The 18,198-nt window shown below is 50.1% G+C and overlaps 1 protein-coding gene across 9 annotated transcripts in view; it reads left to right on the plus strand.

Annotated features, from left to right (window-relative positions):
• The first annotated feature begins 1,676 nt into the window (after positions 1 to 1,676).
• The window catches only part of TNIK (TRAF2 and NCK interacting kinase), a 154,192-nt gene continuing 137,670 nt past the window's right edge, over positions 1,677 to 18,198 (plus strand). For 7 of the 9 annotated variants that reach the window (XM_027891331.1, XM_027891332.1, XM_027891333.1 and 4 more), the window contains exon 1: positions 1,678 to 1,848. In XM_027891331.1, the coding sequence (XP_027747132.1) occupies positions 1,792 to 1,848 (57 nt within the window). In that variant the 5' untranslated portion in view covers positions 1,678 to 1,791. Of the gene's footprint in view, positions 1,849 to 18,198 lie in introns of all 9 variants that reach the window. The other 2 variants (XM_027891330.1, XM_027891338.1) reach the window with 1 other exon arrangement.

Here is an 18,198-nt window from a genome sequence, read left to right on the forward strand (position 1 = left end):
AAAAAAACAACAAACACCACGAAAGATTCGGGAGGGTGCTTAGAGAGTCCTGGGTGTTTATTTTATTGAATTCAGCATTCTGATGAAATTTGCCTCTTTATATACAAGTGAGGGCTAATGACTCTGCATGATATCGAGGAGTGATGATTTGTAGCTTGGGAGAAGGGGATAAATCCAGGCAGGCTGCTGTCGCTGCAGGTGATGTGCAGCCCTGTACAGCTTCCACTACCTGCCACTTGGGCAGTTCATTACCAAAAAAAAAATCACATTCTGCTGCACCCTCACAGCCCTGCAAGCTGAAACACTGGTGCTGCCATCCCGGGTTCCTGTCACCCCTGCTGCCATCAGGACAAATAACGCTGATAAGCCAGGGATGCAGTCGCCCTGCTGCCGAGGGTGGAGGCACCAATGGCACTGATCCTACTGCTCCTGAGGAGATTTCATCATCTCCTTCTGTCCTTTGGTCTGACTGTGTCCCCCAGTCCTGCCCAGAAAGGCTGCACCTCCGGCACCAGCAGCAGCAGCACACACCCTCCCCACAACTGCACAATTGTTTGTGAACCCATTTATTATTACTTTTGAAGCACATCTCCAATCAGAAAGCGTAAGAAAATCCCATCCGCCTGCCAATTGACTCATGTGTAGGGTTTCCGCTTCCCAGATCTGCATATTGTAAGCTCCTGACACAAGTTGATGTTGTAAGTACAGCTTCCATACGGTTCTCTCAAAGGCAACAGATTTTTTTATACATATATATTTATATATGGCACCTGGTTTGGCAGGAACCACATCCGAAAAAGGGAAATAGGGACAACTAAAAGCTGACTCTACCTAGCTATTGCTGGCTTTGGAGGGGGGTTTGGCCAATTCCAAACACAGCATCAATCTGTTATTCCTGCTCGGGACAAGAACAGGAGTCAGTAGGGCTGGGGTGGCTCCTGAGTGCGGAAGGGAACAGGTCGGCAAGAGGCTGCCAAATCCAGGTGTGAGATGTGGATCCAGCTGCAGAAGGGCCAGCGCTGGAGCTGAGCCATCCCGAGGAGCACAGGGCGGGCGGGCGGCTGCTGGACAGGCCCTGGTGTTTCCCAACACTCCTGCCTGGCAGAATTTGGGTTCAGCGCCCGAAACGGAGCAGCTTTTCCCACCAAAGCTGTCAGGCACCACTGGCCTCCTGGGGTGGGAGAGGGACCCAGGTCCAGCCCGGCCCCCTGAACCTTTCCGCCCCGGCCCAGCCTGGATCGCTGGACCCTTCTGCCCAGGTCCAGCCTGGATCCTTTCCTCCCGCTCCCAGCCGGGGGTGTGTGTGTGTGTACCGAACGTGCCCGTTTGCGGGGCACCGGGGGCGCCCCAGCGAGGCTCCCGAGCCTCCATCCCGTCCCCCCTTCCCTTGGCGGCGCGGCGGTCCCGGCGCAGCCCCCGCCCGCCCCTCAGGGGGGCTCAGCCCGCCCCCGCGCGGCACCGCCCCCTGGCGGCGGGGCGGCGCCGCCCCCGCGGTGACAGACAGGGCCGGGGCCGTGCGGGCGCGGTGCGGGGCGGGCGCGGCGATGCGCCGCCGCCGCCGCCATCCCGGCGCAGCCCGCGGCGAGCCCTGCCTGCCTGGCCGCCCGTAGCTCAAGCCCCGCTGCGGGCGGAAGGGGCAGGGGCGGCGGCAGCAGCGGCGGCAGCAGCAGCGGCGGCGGCTTCTCCTTCCCCGGCGCCCCGCATGAGGAGAGGCGTTAAATAGCGCCAGCGCCGCGGCGGCCGCCACTGCCCGCTCGGTGGCGGCGGGGCCGCCTGGCCGGCGGCGGAAACATGGCGAGCGACTCCCCGGCGCGGAGCCTGGACGAGATCGACCTCTCGGCGCTGCGGGTGAGGCGCAGGGCCGGGGCTCGCGGGGCGGGGGTGCGGGAGGAGAGGCACCGCCATCCATCCATCCATCCATCCATCCCTCCCTCCATCCCGCCATCCCTCCATCCCTCCGTCCGGCGGGGGGGGGGGCTTCGCGTGTGTGTGTGTGTGTGTGTGTATGTGTGATGTGCGCCCGCATGTATGTGGATTGCGGGTGCATGTGCGTGTGTGTGTGTGCACCTACACGTGTGTGCGTGAACATGTGTGTGTGTATGTGGGCGCCGTGCGGGGCTGCGGGCACGGCAGGTGTGTGCGTGTCCGTGTGAGTGCACCCGCGCAGCCCTGCGGGGACGCGCCCGGGCGGGTCCCCGCGCCGGGGGGGCCGTGGGGCGCGGGGCCGGTCCCCACTCCCGCCGCCCCCCCCCCCCCCCCCCCCCCCCCCCCCCCCCCCCCCCCGCGCTCCCGGAGCCCCCCACGGGAACGGTGGGATCGGGCATCTCCGGGGTGCGGGGCTTGCGCCCCAGAGTCCGCACTCCCCCCTCTCTCCCGGCCCCGCAGCCCTTCTCCATCCCTCTCCCGCTGTGTCCCTGCGCGCTGCCTCCTCCTCGCCCCCCTGGAAAAAGAAGCCCGGCGTGTACCCTTGAAATGTCAGACTCGTCAGACGTGTCAGCCTCGGCGTGGGCTGTGGCCTGATGTCCCCCCCGGTCCATTTTTTCCTGTAACTTTCTTCCTTTTCCCCCTTTCTCCATCCTCCTGGCCGTAAGAACGGCTCGTTGGGAAGGAACGAGCACGGGGAGTCATTGAGGGAAGCAGCGTTTTATGCGGGAGGCAACAGTGAGGCTGCTTCTCGCAGCCTGCTGGCATAGACAAATAAATAAAATTAAGCAGAATCCGCTGAAGACTTGCACAAGTGTATTTTTAGAAATATTATTTGCTTCAGTGCAAGGGAAAAAAAAGAGAGAAATCTATCTTTATTCACTTGCCCTACTTTCTTCCTGGTGAGTTTCTGGTTGATTAATAGTGTAAATGATTGCTCAGCAATACACACTGTAGATGAGATTGGACTGGGGGACCCATCCAGCTTAAAAACAGACCTGGAGCTCATTTACCCTCGTAGGTGGAAGATGTCTTGGGAGAAAGGTTGCTGAATCCAGTGGAGTTAATCCAGGAGAGAGGTGTCATTTGTGGGGGAGGGGGCTCTCTCCTTCTTCCCCGCCCTCTGAAAATCGTTCTTTTATTTTAATATTCTTTTTTTAACATCTGTGTTGGGAAGCATATTTGAACTAGGGTAAAATTTCTTTTTAAAGCTGTATCCACACATGCTTAGGGTGGTTGTTTTTTTTTTTTTTCCCCCCTGTTTGTGGCTTTTTAATAACAATGCACACCAGATACAGTCAGGGTTTTGTTTTCACTTTGGGAGGAAATGTATATTCCCTGCCTCCCCCGGAGACCCGCCGGCAGCGCCTGGTCTGTGAGCAGAGCTGTGCTGGCATTGCAGGGTAACAAGGGGACCTAAAACGAGGGGACTGACAGCGGGGTGGGGGTACAAAGCCGTGTCCCCCCTGCCCAGCAGTGACCAGTCTGGCAGCACAGGGCTCCTGCCCCCTCTCAGAGGGAGAGACCTGCTCTGACACTTTCCTGTAAATGATGAGGGATGGAGTGGTTTGCAGGCAAGACAAGAATAGGAGCTCAATTTGCCAAGGAATAGATCTTCTTCTAAACTAAGCTCTCCTAGCACTTAGAATAATTGTTAAAGGTCATAAATTCAGCAGATAGGGCACGAAGCGTGAATCATTCCATGGGCTCTGAATCAGAAATCGATAGTAAATTTGCTGCCTGAGCACAAAACATGGCAGGGAGGAGTAATTCCCCAAGCCTTGCAAAATTTTATTTATTAGAAAAGAAGTGTCACATTGCTGAGGGTTTGTAGGTGAGTTTGGGTGGGGGAGATGTTGCTCTTGTGCTGCCTTCGTGTTTGAAGGGGTGAGGGAGGGCAGTGTGAAACGCTGGGAGCAGGTAGTGACTCGAAAATCTGGCGAAGGGGATGATGTGTATTCCCAGCAGGGGGGAAAGGAAACGCTCAGGCCACTTATCTCCAAGTTTGAATCACTGAAATGTTCCAGGAGGCTGGGGTTTATAAGCAATAAGCAAATGTGTGTAAGAAAGGTGGACCTTTGACTGCCAGTTTGCCCTGTCCTCTGCTTCGGCTTCCCTACCCCTATCCCGAGGGAGGGAGGTGGATTTGCAGGACAGCAGTGTGTTGTTGAAGGCTGAGCATGGCACAAGCAGAACCTTGCACGCCATCATTCATTTCAGCTTGTCTCTGCCCACTGGCTTACGGGGTGGGATTTGTAGGGCTGGGCTGAAAGGTGACATAGGAGGTGGCAGGAGCTCCTGTTTTTGCCACACTGGGGTTTATTTTGGCCACGCCGTCGGGCTCCACCACAGCAGCGCATCTGTTTGACGTGCTGGCGGCTGGGCCAGGAACAAAGCGCTGAATCCTGATTAAAATGCACAGCCTGGTGCATCGAGTAAGCTCACTTCAGGCTGGCTCCTGCCTCCTCCGTGACACGTTCCTATCCATCACTGTGCCCTGTGCTCACTGCCGTGGTACCCTGGTGTCCCTGTGTGGGTGCAGAGGGCTGAGCGTGCCGGGAAAGGGCAGCGTAAAGCCCTTGGCATCGGAGGGATTCTTAAAACGGAGATGTTCTGGTGGTGCTGCTGCTAATGAGTATTGTTAATGTTGCAGAAAACTGTAATTTTAAAGCGATGAGGCCATTGAACAGGTAGTGCTGCATATTATACTGACAGGGGGATAAGATAAACTGCATTATAATGTTCTTTTGTATGGGCAAGGAGATATTTTTGCTAGTCCACTCGGTGTGTTTAATAGCCGGGTGACCTGGCAGTGTTATTAGCAGAATAATGATTAACATGGGGGTTCACACAGGCTGTTGACAGGCATGTTTGAGAAGCAGATTTTTGCAGTAAAAAATGGGAATGAGCGTCAGGAGGGATGCAGTGTGCCGTGCTCTGTGGTGCTAAGTGCACAGCTGATCCCAATAGGAGAGAGCAGAAAGATGGGGCTGGGTTTGGTTTTTTTTTTTCCCCCCGTCTTTTTTTTTTTTTTTTTTCTTTTTTTAAATGTCTCAGCAAATGCAAGAGCCTGTCATCTCTTGCTGAAGGCAGTGGCCTTGATCCTTCTCAAATATTCAGGTCAATAGCTTTTCCTCTGCTGCATCCATCTGCAGGGCCGGACCTCTGGCTGATGTGCCGGCGGTGGCACTGGGCTCTCCTGCAGTAGCTGCCACAGCTGGATTCATCTGGGGTGTTTGGCAAGGTGTGTGTGTGTGAGGCTGTAAGAGCTCTCAGGAAGGAAAGCCTTTCTCAGAGAGCTGATAACCCCTGGGTTGGCACTGGCTTGGGGCCAGCAACCCTCCTGCTCACAGCTGCCCCTTGTCTTCTGTGTGAAGGGCTTGTCCTGGGCACAGGTCACCCAGCTTACCTGGGATGTACGGATTGACTGAGGGTTGGGAATTTTTTTTTAAAGAAAGGCCTTTTGGGGGAAGAAGTAATTGTTTTCTGCACGTACCTGAATGTTGATTTTGTTTTGAACTCATTAGTAAAACCCGAGCTTTTGTTATTTACTCCAGTGAAGTGCTGATTGTGCACTTTCTGGAAGCTGGATCCCAAAATCATTAGCTGTTTTGGAAAAGCCTGGCCTTTAATGCTCGGGCTTGGAGAGGAGACAGCACAGAATTAAGGAGCTGGTGGGTATTAGCTGTTGCTGGGGAGAATTAGATGAAACCCAAAAATGTCACTACTCTTCCTTTGGCTTTGCTTTGTATAGAAGTGAAGTTCGTGGCCGTTTGTTTGCATTAGTTGGTCACTGTCAAGTGTAGATAAAAGCTGGCATGTTTAAAAACCCACAAAACTCAAAACAAACATGCTGGCATTGTCTTGTTTCCAGAACTTTGTCAGTTTATGGCGTATTTCAGCATCATTAAAGATTTAGAAGAGGCTTTAATGGGGGATAAGCACTGCAAGCCACCACTCAGGAGCATTATCCTGGCAGCATTATGTTAGTTTTCTTCTTCCAGCACCTTTTAAAAAAAGCTCTGAAGCTCAACAGAATTTGGGCAGCTTTTGTAAAGGTCACCTTCTTCCTAAATAGAAAGAGGAACAAATTTGACTAGAGATGACTTCTGGAGATTAAAAAAGGCATGAAGAGCTTGTCTGTGCTGTGTTTTACATGATATGCTACGATGCAAAATTTGGGACAGGTCTTCAACAAAGAAATATATATAGTCACAATTGCTTAGGATAAACACTTCCAGGGTCATTCAGTGCGTGTGTAAGCTATGGACCATGACAGTGTCCACATGCTTAGCGTATATTTGAACCTTTTAGGTTTTTAACCATAAAATCTCGGCAGCAGAATACTGGTCTCTGAACCATAGAATGATGGAATGGTTTGGGTTCAAAGGGACCTTAGAGCTCATCTAGTTCCAGCTCTCCTGCCATGGGCAGGGAGACATTTCATTGGACCAGGTTGTTCCAAGCCCCATCCAACCTGGCCTTGAACATTCTGAGGGATGGGGCAGCCACAGCTTCTCAGGGTATTCTGTTCCAGTGCCTTGCTACCATCTGAGTAAATAATTTATTCCTAACATCTAATCTAAATCTTTCCTCTTTTAGTTTAAATCATCCAAAGGCATGGCAGTGCCCAACTCTGAGCCTCTTTTCTGCATCTCGCTTCCATTCCTTGAGCCAGGAGTGCTGGTAGCGGTGCAGACATTTACCCTCTACACATGCATGTTTATTCTTGGGTGTGCTTGTGAAAAGTTGCGACAGAAACAGGCCTGTCTTCTGTCTAATCTCTCTGTAGGGTTGATTTTAGGTTTTCCCCTGTCTTTTGGAGTTGTGCACCCCAAATGCTTCTCTTCTGCAGTTTTCCATGTGTCCTTCAGCACTGGTGCTGTGGTTACTCTTCCTCTTCTTTGGAGCTCTTCCACAATGCCAAAGGGTATGGTGTTTTTAAAGGCATGGAGAGTCTCTCTGTTCTCACTAGTGTTCCTCTGCTGGGGAGCCATAAAAATTAATAATTTGGAGTGAATTTATAGCAAAGTATGTGCTTGAGCAGGCTGAAGTTTGAGCGCAAGCACTTCTTTGAGTCAAGGTTTGAAACAACAAAGAGCATTTGATTGGTGTGCATATTTAAAATGAAGGGTCTGATTTTTTAATCCATGCAAGAGGGAAGAGTTAGAGGAGGTTTTTACCCTTGCTGTGTGAAGGTAGTTTTTATCTGCCAGGCGCACAGATGTAGCGGTGCAGTTTGTGTGGGGTGAGGGGGGAAGTGGTTTGCATTTGATCTGTATGTAAATCTCCACAAATGAATCATCCAGCTGTGGAAGAGGTGTCCTTGAAAGACATCATTCACGTGGGGCCAGGGCAGACAAAAGCTGCTAGTACCTCTTGGGCTTGGGCTCTGAGCTGCTCCTGCAAACCCTTGCCTGACTCTTTCTGATGCACCCTTACCCTTTGCAAGGGTAATTACAGACACCGGTGGGAGTTCTCTGCCTCTGACCTGAAGACCAAGGACAGAGTATTGATCCCTGTCTCATTTCTTCATGCCTGAGACGTAAAGGGAGGAGAATCCTGCTAGATTTCCTGTGCTTCCCCCAGTGAAATGCTACCACCAGGCAAAAGGGTGCACGGTGTGGAGAAACAGCATCAGTAAAAGCTGTTGTCCCTTGGGGTGGGGAGGATGTCCATTTTGGCACTAGCTGCTCTGCAGGTGCTCTGCTCACCGGTAGGAAGTGTAGAGCTTCCATCACATGAGGTTTCCATTTGCTGATTCTCAGGTGCCTTGTTACTTTTCACGCAGCCATTAAAACAGGCTGCAGGTAGAAAACCATCAGTCTAAGTCATTGATAGCTCCATTAAGTGGGAGGTGGCATTTCCTAGTTGTAAGGCCAGTGGGTTTAATTTCCTTCTCCCCAGTCCCCTCCTCCTGTCCTGTTTTTTCACTTTGAACTGTGAGTGCTCATTGCCACTGACAGGCTGTCTGCTCAGGGCTCAGGAAAACAATTCGTGTAAGTGAGATTTGATGTTTTCCATGCAAATCGTTTATGATTTCTAAAGGAGGACTGTCTGAGGAGCATGGTCCTTGGGAAACGGATACTCCCCCTCTCTCTGCACTCCTCCTCCATGGCTGTTTCTAGATGAGCCCTGCAAGAGGCTGAACATCCATCCCCTTCCTGCAGTGGGATGAGGATGCTCAGCAAGTTGGGCCCCAGCCCTGGGGAGCTCCCGCAATGGGTCATTAGTGAAAGGAGAGGAAAAGCCACCAAGGTTGGGAAAACACTGATAAGAAATTGAGTTGGCATTCAGTTATAACCCTCTGCACGCCTGATTTTATTTTGTAATGGCAAATCCGAAAACCTCCTTTCCCTGTGATCGAGAATGTTGCTTTTCCGGGTTAATTTGCTGCTGCGCTTGGCAGAAGTTCAAGGTTGTGTGTTGGTAGTAAATGATGGATGGTGGTAATCAGATGGGCAGCATTAGAGTATCCAGATTGGATAGCATCACCTCCTCCTTCCATCCGAGGTGAGCAAGCAGCGCTTGCTGCCCCGTGCTCAGGTGCTGAGTTACCCCATGCAGCGAAAAGCGAGCGCTTTGCTCTGCTGCTGCAGGGAGCCAGCTCTGCTCTGCCACGGGAACCCTGTCAGATATCAACAGCTTTGTGCAAACGCCACCCTCCCATCAGCGAGCCAGGCCTGAGCGGGTGACACGGTCCCATCCTTCCCACGGATGCGCTCAGGCTGAAAACAGCCGCGGCCTCTGGCGAGCGCAGGCGCCGCTCGGGTTGTGCAGCTGCTGCGAGCAGTGAGTTGCTCTTCTGAGTGAAGCCTTAGCAATGGCATCGGAACATCCTCTCGGTTTTCAGCGCTGCTGCTGCTGCTGCTGCTGCAGCAGCGAGGGTGGGTGTTTCTCTTCACGTGAGCGCACGTGTGGTTTTCAGCTTCACGGCGCTCGGAGCCTTTTGTTACAGCTTCTGCTTGGTCCCTGCAGCAGTGGCATTTTGGGGTGCAAAATGTGGTGCTTTTAGTGGTGCTTTTAGAACAGTTCGTTGTTCTGAAAGCAGCACTCTGCAAAAGCCAGGAATTTTGCCTGGGATGCATATTCCTTTATAAACTAACAAAAAAAAAAGAAAAAAATTTAGGTGGCTGACAGTTTCCCCGCACTTCCTTTTAAAAATTCCCTTCTCTCCTAATTTTGAAACTCAGCAGGAAAAAGCCTGCTGCCAGCTGAGTCATGTGTTTAGTGCATGACAGAAGTGACTGTTTGGGACCATGCCCTTAATCTGCTGGATGGTGACTGTAGGATGCATTGGAGGTGGTAGAGCCTTTGCTGAGGAAAAGATCGCACAGCTTGAACCTAATAAAATGTGTCTAATAACCTCTGTAGCATGCTATAGAAATACAGGAGATCAAAGCTTCAGAGGCATTTATTTTCATAATTTGTGGGTCAGATCCTCACAGGACTAATTGGTTGCTGTTTGATGTCCAGGCAACAATAGAAATCTCTCTGTAAATCAGAATATATTTGCCTCTTCCTTTCTCTTTCATACAAAAGTGTAAAAGCTTAGTGTGATTTTGAGATAAACTGGCAAAAGTGAAGGTACAGATCTCCTCCCTCACTGCCATCTTTCTTAGATATATTAGGAGGGTGGTGAGGCACTGGAACAGATTGTCCAGAGAAATGGTGGAGGACCCATCCCTGGAAGTGTTCAGGGCCAGCCTGGATAGGGTTTTGAGCAACCTGGTCTAATGGGTGGCACCCCTGCCCATGGTAAGGGATGAACTTTAAGGTCCCTTCCAACCTAAACCATTCTGTGATTCTTTTACACTGAGGACCGTATAGCTGATACAGTGACCAAAAAAAAATGTGTTTACCTGATAGCTGTTCATTGTTCTAATTCATGTTGATGCTGCAGGAACACTAAGCCTGATGGCTGTTGCCTTACTGCTTCTGCTCCCCAAAACATGATCCAGGATGAAAACAGAGAGTGAGCTTTGCTGGTGCAGCTCAGTGAATCTCCCCAGTTGTGGGTCATGGTACTTATGGGGTATCTCAGCACTGTGGGTTGTCACCCCCAAAACACAGCAAGTCAGATATTGCTGTGGGCTTTGTGGGGCACTTACAAAGTTTTTATTTATATATATATATATATACACACATATATAAATGTGTGGATAATAAGCATGGAGCTAACTCTTCCCTCTTGAGTGGAGTAGGACGACATGGTGTAGCTGTGAATGGCACAGCCTGTGTCCCTGGCACACAGACCTCCTTCAAAACACAGGCCAGAGTTCTCCAAGCTATTCCCTTTGATGGGAGATGCCAAAATAGCCACGGACCTGTTACTGCATGTGAAATGTGGCCGGAAGGGGAGAGGTAGTGCCCTTAAACTTGTGGGTTTGGTATGTTGCCCTCCCACTGAATACTCAGAGTAGGTGTTTGGGGTGAGGGGGCTTTTCTAGTGTGCCTGCAGATGCCACCATTTTGGGAGGGAAGAAAGATGGGTGTGCTAGGAAGATGTTCTTGGAGAAAAGACAGTGGCCAAAGCAACAGAATGAAAAGGACTTTGAATGCATTTTCTGGCCATGCAGACAGGCTGTCTTCAGTGCAATAAATCTTCAGCCTTTATGTATTGATTAGCTTCAGTAAATAGTGTGATGACTCTGCTCTTCCCATTGCTATTCTGTGGGGATCGGTGTGTTAGTGTGGCTGAAGAGGCTGTAATAGCTAAATGGGATTCCAGTAGTGAGAGCAGTTTACAAATGCTCTCCAAAGCCATCCTCGCAGCCAGTGTGACTGTGTTTGACTGCTGTAAATGTCAACAGAGTGCTCCACTGGTGACCAGCCTGGTAATGGCTGTGTTTTCTAATGGGCAAAACCGTGTTCCCCGAGCCAAGTGTCCTGCAGTGACCGTGCCCTGCCCTGGCAAGGGTGCTGTCTGTTCTGGTTCACTGGCTGGGGAGCTGTGATGGGTATGATGAGCTTGGTGTTGTGTGTGGGGTGAGAGAAGGGAACAGGAGTGGAGAGGAGAAGCTGAAGTCCTGTTGAAATGTGGGGCTGCTTGGCTAGAAAATGGAAAATGCCCCTCTTTATACCAGCCCATGTTTGTGACATGTAATAATTTCTTCAATATTCATGTCATGCTGGGCATAGTTCGTAGTGATTTTGCTTGTTGAGCTTTGCCCCTGCTCATGGAGGCAATGAAGTGATGTGTCAGCCTGGAGGTGGTTGTGTTTGAGTTCTGGGCAAGCCCCGGATCCTTCAGCAATTGCTGCAATAAAGCATGAAGGAGGCAGGGACAGCAGCTCCTTGTCCCTGTGGAGCAGCAGTGGGAGGAGGGATGGATGGAGAGCTCCTTTAGCCATTAGGTGCCATAACTGGAAGCCCATCCAGGACAACTCCCATTGGCATACCCACGTTTTGTGACTACCTCTAACTACGCCGCGGTGGAAGAGCTCTTCCAGAGGGGATTTGGACCATGAGCTGAAATCCCAGGTTGCTCTGGAAACAGTGGAAGGAAAGATGGGATAGAACAGATGTAAAATTAGCATAACAATAGACCTTTAATTCAACTTGAAGGAAATAATTGAAAAGTAGTTGTCACTTAGGATTGTGACCTCTGCCAAGATGACTCACGCTTGCAGTATAATATGAGTCACTTGTTAGTGATGACCTGGTAAGGAGAAAATGCTAAATCCTTGTAACTTCTTCACGGTGTGCTGTAAAGGCCAGGGTGAAGAAGGGTGTTCAGGGTATTATTGCCTAAAAGCAGCTGATACTTAAGAGCACTGAAGCACCTTTACTTGGCTCTGGGGGACTCCATCGTGAAAAGGCCATGGCTCTGAGCAAAAATGCTGCTTCTTCTTTGGCCTTGGCCTAAAAGAGCCACACAACACTGTGTACCTCTCCTCCCCAGCCTGCTGCCTTGATGTGATGTTGCCCAAGGGTGGGGACCCTGATAGCTCTCTCCTTCCTGCCAGATGGCTCAGCTGGCTGGAGGGCGAGTGGCAAGTGCCTGCTGGTGGGAGGGAGATGGGTGGGTGCTCAGCTGTGCAAGTGGGCACCGTGGAAAACCATGGCCACCTCTGCAAAGGCTGTGGTCTCAGCACGGGGAGGGAGGTCTGTGGGGCAGCCTGGCTGATGGCAGAGCGGGAAGGTAGGAACAGGATCCTCTGTGGGAAGGTCCGTGGGGTACCAATGATAAGGAGCCCTGGGCTGGAGACTTAAAATTAGGAGACTGGGGCCTGGGGGAGGGAGGTGAAGAGCTGCAGTCTGTGGCTGTGTCAGCCCCTGCAGCAGGGGTTTGCCAGGCACTGCCCCTCCATGAGCTCCTCTGACGTCTGCCAAGTGGGTGAAGGATGAGAAGGTTTTTATGGCCTTAAGGAACCAGTGGTGCTCCTGCAGCAATTCACTTGAGGACTCACTAGTTAATCATCTACTACCTGTCTTAAATGCTTCCTCTTACTGAACTAGTGCTTTCCCTCAGTAAATGAGATTTCACAATCCACAGAAGAAAGTGAGAGCTGGTGTGAAGGTGCTTGTGATCGGGGAGGGACCTCACCAAGAAGTGACTGGCTCCTGGGCTCAGCCTGGGGCTTGGTGCCCTTTCATGTAGCAGAGGGGCACCTTGCTCGTGGGGAAGGCTTTCTCACTTGTCAGAAGCCTGATGATTTTTGTCTGTGGTCATGAAATCCTCTGAAATGCTGACATAAGAAATTAACTTGAGAGAGGAGTATTTTTCCCTGCATCTCATAATTGTGGAAAAAGGGTATCCTGAAAGTTCATAATCCCAAAGGCAAATAACTTCAAGTAGTTCACTGAAAATTCAGGGAAAAAAAAGGGGGGGATTAATATGTGAGACCTTGCCTTCCCTGTTCCCTGAGTGATGCACCACAACAGCCGGAGAACCCCGGGCTGCTTCTGCCACACTTCCATTTTCTGGGTGAGGAGCTGCCTACCTGCACCGTCCCTCGCCTCTGCCACCTGTTCCAAGGTGTCTCTTGCCCTCTGGACTTTGCCTGTTGGCAGTCCAGACAGGACTGACAGATCCCACTGCCTTGTGCAGCACCAGAGTGGGCACGAGGAGACAGGAGGGTGGTGGTGAGGGGCTGTGGAGGAAGGTTCAGGCTTGAGGAGACATGAAGGGATGGACCTGAAGGACAGATCTTCCTATCAAGGCAGTCTGAAGCAACTAAAGGACATTGAATGTGCGAGTGGTTGCGCTGCAGAAAATTGGTGTGTAGTTAGGAATAGCTCTGTGAGGGTCAGAGGAACATCACTTCCTGAAAAGAAACTGCCTGTGCAGTGGGACACAGGTCTTGAACACATTCTCATTTTGTCTTGCTCGTTTGATAGTTATCATCGTATTCTTGAGCAAGTTCCCACTGTAGCCCAGTGGTCCTGCCACTGAGTTGGCAGCTCCAGGTAGCTCTCCTCGGGCCTCTGGCCATCCTTGTCAGCTTCAGCACCAGAGGGACCCACAGCAGGGAGGGGTTTTGCTCTTTGATAAAGCAAAACAGAGCTGTTGGTTTTCACTGAGCAGCTGGATCCCACCTGGGTTGGGTGGAGTGAAAGCGTTACAGGTTTGAATAGGCAAAGGCTTTATCGTGTGACTGAAAGGGAGGGACGCCTTGCAGGTGGATGGGCTGCACCGCTTAAAAAACGGAGCACTGTGGTTGACAGGGGAGAGGGGGCGTAAGTTCAAAGCTGAAGTTGCTTTCCCAAGGCCCTTTCACAATAAGTCGTGGGTTTGCTTTTGCTGGTTGATGTGACCTCTTCCGTGCTGTGGTGTAAAGCAAAGCGCCTGCACGGAGGAAACGTCCTCGAGAGAAGATGCAAAAGCTCTGCTCATTATCAGAAACGAGTAAAACTGCTCCAAGCTAATATGGCTGCCTAAAAATAGAAGTGGTGTTAGGGGGAGGGACTGTCTTCTGTGTTCATTTGCCCTTGATTTTCATGACATTTTGCTGCTCCATATTATGTGTCTTGTAGGGGAGGTGGCGCGTCCTGGTCACACTGAGAGTAATTCACAAGAGCATGTGCTTGTGTCGAAAACCATCAGGGAGGAAGACTGAGGAGCTTGTTGGGGGTTCAGCAGTTAACTCACAGAATGCAGTTTTTGAGGTTTATTCCCTCGCTCTGCTCCTCACAGGGTCGCAGTCCGTCCCTTGCTGTGAGCTTGAAGCCTCCCCCGGGGTGGGTCTGAAAAAGGGATGTGACTGGCAGTGAGGCTGTGGGGTGGGATGGATCCCTGGTGCTGCAAGGAGGTGGGAGCAGAGGGCATCCATCATGTCTGCACCTCCTCAGAGAGGACAGTCATACCACAGTTGAAGGTTGCAGCATCTACCAACCTTTGGAAAACCAGCCTTAGCACTTAAAGAGAGAAAAAAGGGAAAAAAAAAATTTATGAGACTTAATTACTGTGTTATTGTTCTTCAGTATTTAAAACCCAAGTTTCATAACTGCCTTGTGATATCAGCATTCATGTTCTTTGTCAGTATTATGCAAGCAGCTCACCTTGTGATCATGAAATACCGAAATGTGCTTTCTAATGCTCACCCTCGTTTCTCAGTAAGTCCATAAAACCTCTTCTGCTTTCTATTAGTTATGGAACAACAGGACATTTTTTGCTTAAAAAGACTGAACCTTTTTTATTTTTGATTCAAGTTCTTGAGCCAGCTGCTGCTCTGAGACCTTTCTGTTCCATGTGGCTTGACCAGGGTGGACACTGCATTGTCTTTTGCCACTTGGGAGGAAGCAGGAAGTTTGTGGATGTATCTTAGGGGCAAAGGTCTTGCTGGACTGGAGCAGTCCCAGCTGGTTGCTGGCACTGGTGTGGTTGATGTGATCTGCCTTCAAGGTTAATTGAGGCAACTGGGAAAGATGGGAACAGGCCCAATGGGGTAATTCAACATCCTCCCCAACAGAGCTGAAATCTTAGCTAACTTGTTGATATTCAGTTGTTTTCCATCTGGGAGTTTCTGTTTAACATCAGAAAAGCCCTTTATGTACCCCAGCAGGAGTTGAGCCGAAAGGAAGACCCTGGGAGTGAGGCTCTGGTCTTACCTGGGGGCACATCCATGCTGGGTCTGGATTTTCCTTACCTCCTCATCCAGATTTTGCTGGACAGGGAGAGCAGACTTCTAGTTTTTCTTCTGATCAGTCTAGTTCTGCCACTCATTGGCATCCAGAGCAAGGGTTATCCTTGGGAGGGTTATCCTCTTCTGTGGCAGGGTTGCCTGTGGGGTATTTCTGCAGGTGACTGACTAGAGGTGGTGGGGGTCTCTCAGTACTTCACTGGAAAAATCTCACGTGATTTCCTGGACTTATGGAGACATGGAATTTAATCTTTCCTCTGAGTTTTCTCAAGAAAAAGGAAATTGCTGGTGTTTCCCTTCCCAGTAGAAGGGAAGGATTCAAATGTTTCAGATGTGGAGTGCAGTGTGCTGGGTCTGCTGAGCACTGGAGAGGATGTCTTCAGGCTCCCTGGCCAGTGCTGCTTCTCCACTCCTTCAGACTCTGCTTCACATCCACATCCGGAGATTGGTAACTCTTTTCACATGCTAATGAGGACTTTGTAGATAAGATCCCCTGTGAGGAAAGGAGCTCTAGGAGAGTCTCATAGCAGGGGAAATCAAGGTGAGGAGAGGTCGAGCATCTTCCCTAGATTCTCTTGCAAGCCATGAAACTCTGGCAGAGCTGTGAGTAGAAATCAAACCCTTTGGCCTCTCATCCTGTGCTGCAGCCATTAAACTATGCTCTCCTAAGATTAGATAACCTGTGGTTTTATTTTCTGCAAGGCTTGATGAGCGAATTCCTTTGGATAAATGCTTTTCTTGTATACTTGCCAACACAGTGATGTTTGGGACGTGAGGGAAGGGAAATAACTTGCAGGCGTCAATTTTCAGGAGATGAATCAGATGGAGAGATAATACCCACGAGGTTAGAGCTCTTGGGAAGACTCAGTGGTGAGGATCACATCCTGTGCCTCTGGTCTAGACTAAGTGATATGGGGAACCCAAGGTGCAGCTGTGCTGCCAGCAGCTTGCCATGAGTCTGAATATTACTGAACAGTCTGGGTCTCTGGCAGGGATGAGATGGAGCACTGGAGTTTGTTTGGGCCTCGGGATAGATGCTGAAGGGACTGTGGTATCGCGGTAGTCGGTGTTGCCCCAGACAAAAAGTCCATCCTGACTTTAGAGTGCTTTGAGTCTGGGGAAACTGATAGCTGAAGTGGTGTCCCTGCATAGAGAATTATTCCTTTTCAATGCATCAGGTCTTCAGAGGAGGGAAGAATTGCAAAAGACTCTTGGTTTTGCAGTAATTTATCTTCCTTGCTGTAGCCTGGGGCTGTGAGGTGGACTGGAGCTCAGCTGGGCAGGCACTGCAGTTGGCTTATAAAAAACCTGCAGCAGCTGCCCTCCCTTCTGACCAGCAGAGGTGGTGATGGGCCAATTGGGTCTGCTAGGTGGGGTGAGGTGATGCTCTCTGAGGATTTAGGGTGGCCTGGCAGAGTTTGTTGTACTGTGTTTTTTTTTTTTTTATTTTCTGAGACGGTGTGTTGTTGCTGGAAGGTGTGGATTTGATTCCTGGTTGTGAGCACCCTTATCTGCTTTTCTAGCCATTAGCTCTCTGTCTTGCCCACGTGAGAAGCTGTAAGTTGCTTCATCTGATAAGGATATTCTTATCAGTTCTGATGTTTATTGTGTGGAATTGAAATTATTCTAGGACCTATAAAAAAGGGGAGGGAGCCTGGGAATTACAGCTGGAAAGCTGTGTGCCTCTTTCCTGCGCAGACAAGCGAGATGTCAACAGACAGTATGAATATCTCCATGTATCAAGCTGGAGCTGAGTTCTTGGTCGTGTAACGTGTCTAGAGAGAAACATATGTCCTGAGATTTTGTTTCCTTCCTTACTTTGTGCAGCATCATCAAAACACTCCTTTTGGCCTTTTAAACTCATCAGCCTGCTTGTGAAATATTCGGAAAAAGCTTGGGCTGAGTTTTGCATCACTGTCAGTGGGTTGAATCCTTTTGGAGTGGCTTTGATCTTGCTTACTCCGTGCTGAGTAATTTACACTCCTCTCACATGAGCAGCAGCTTCAATGGATGTGCCGCCCTCTGAGAGTCTGGCCCTTGCAGGCTCCCTCAGTTTCTCCTGATCGTAAGCATTTAAATGGTATTAAAGCTGCTTATTCGAGTCTTGTGCTTTTTTAGAGTCATTAACACCTCTGCAAAGAAAGTGTAAAACTCCAGTAAAGTCAGCTGGTGGCACTTTGCGATGGTTTGAATGGTTACCCAGTGAAGGGCTGGGTTGCCTGAGCTGGAAGGGGGTGTTTAGGAAAGGTGCTGGTGGTGGCTGCAGTGCCCACGGGTATGAGAAGAGGAACATCAAGTTTTTATTGAGTCCCCTCCCTCATCCTGTTTCCAGGCCAGAAATGTCCATCTCTTCATGCTTGCTATATCTCAATTAAGGACAAGTTTCAAGTGATGTCAGCAATTTTCTTTTGAAGGAAATTGTGCTGTTTTGTTACCTTTCCAAAGAGATGTTGATGTCCAGGGGCCATCCCATCATGAAGTCATCACAAAGAAAATAATGAAGCTGGCGTTGTTTTTCGCCTTGAATGTTGACTTGTGAATCAACAGTGCCACAGTGGTCTGATCATTCTTGTGCCCACTCCTGCTCTCGTTTCTTGGTCTGTCGAGCCAGTTGAGCTCCGCACTGATTGATTAACAAGAAATTATCATGACTAACGTTAGGCTGGTAGAAAAACTAATAGGGGTGAATAATAGCACAAGATACATGGAAATCAACATTTTTCTCCTTGGAGGCTGCAGATGTAATCCACTTAATATTCTGTGGAACACAAGATTAATGTTCTTCAGCATAATATATGTGAGGGCTTTTCTTTTTAGTTTGCTGGCAGAGGCATTGCTGCGTTGCTAAAGCTGAGGGCAGGGGATTAGGAGGGGGGCAGGATGCTGACCCAACTTCCAGAGGATTCAGAAACAGCACAATCTGGCTAGAGGAGATTAAACTTCCCCCTCTCTGGCAGGACTTTCTGCAAGAAGTGTGGCTGGACTGGATATGTCCCACTGGGATGGCCCCTGTTGAAATCTGGTAGGGTGTCTTTTTCAGCTCTCTGGAAGCATAAAGTATAGGGGAATAGATCTGATTTCCTTGGGCTATGTGGTGTGATTTTGCTGGTGGGCTCCCAGTGCAAAGCCAGCATCAGCAACATGTGGAAACCTTGCACTTGTCCTCCTTCACAACATACCTCTGCCATGA

This window comes from Empidonax traillii, unplaced genomic scaffold, assembly GCF_003031625.1.
Source record: "Empidonax traillii isolate 1590-97213 ecotype Southwest subspecies unplaced genomic scaffold, ASM303162v1 scaffold319:size813200, whole genome shotgun sequence".
NCBI lineage: Eukaryota > Metazoa > Chordata > Aves > Passeriformes > Tyrannidae > Empidonax > Empidonax traillii.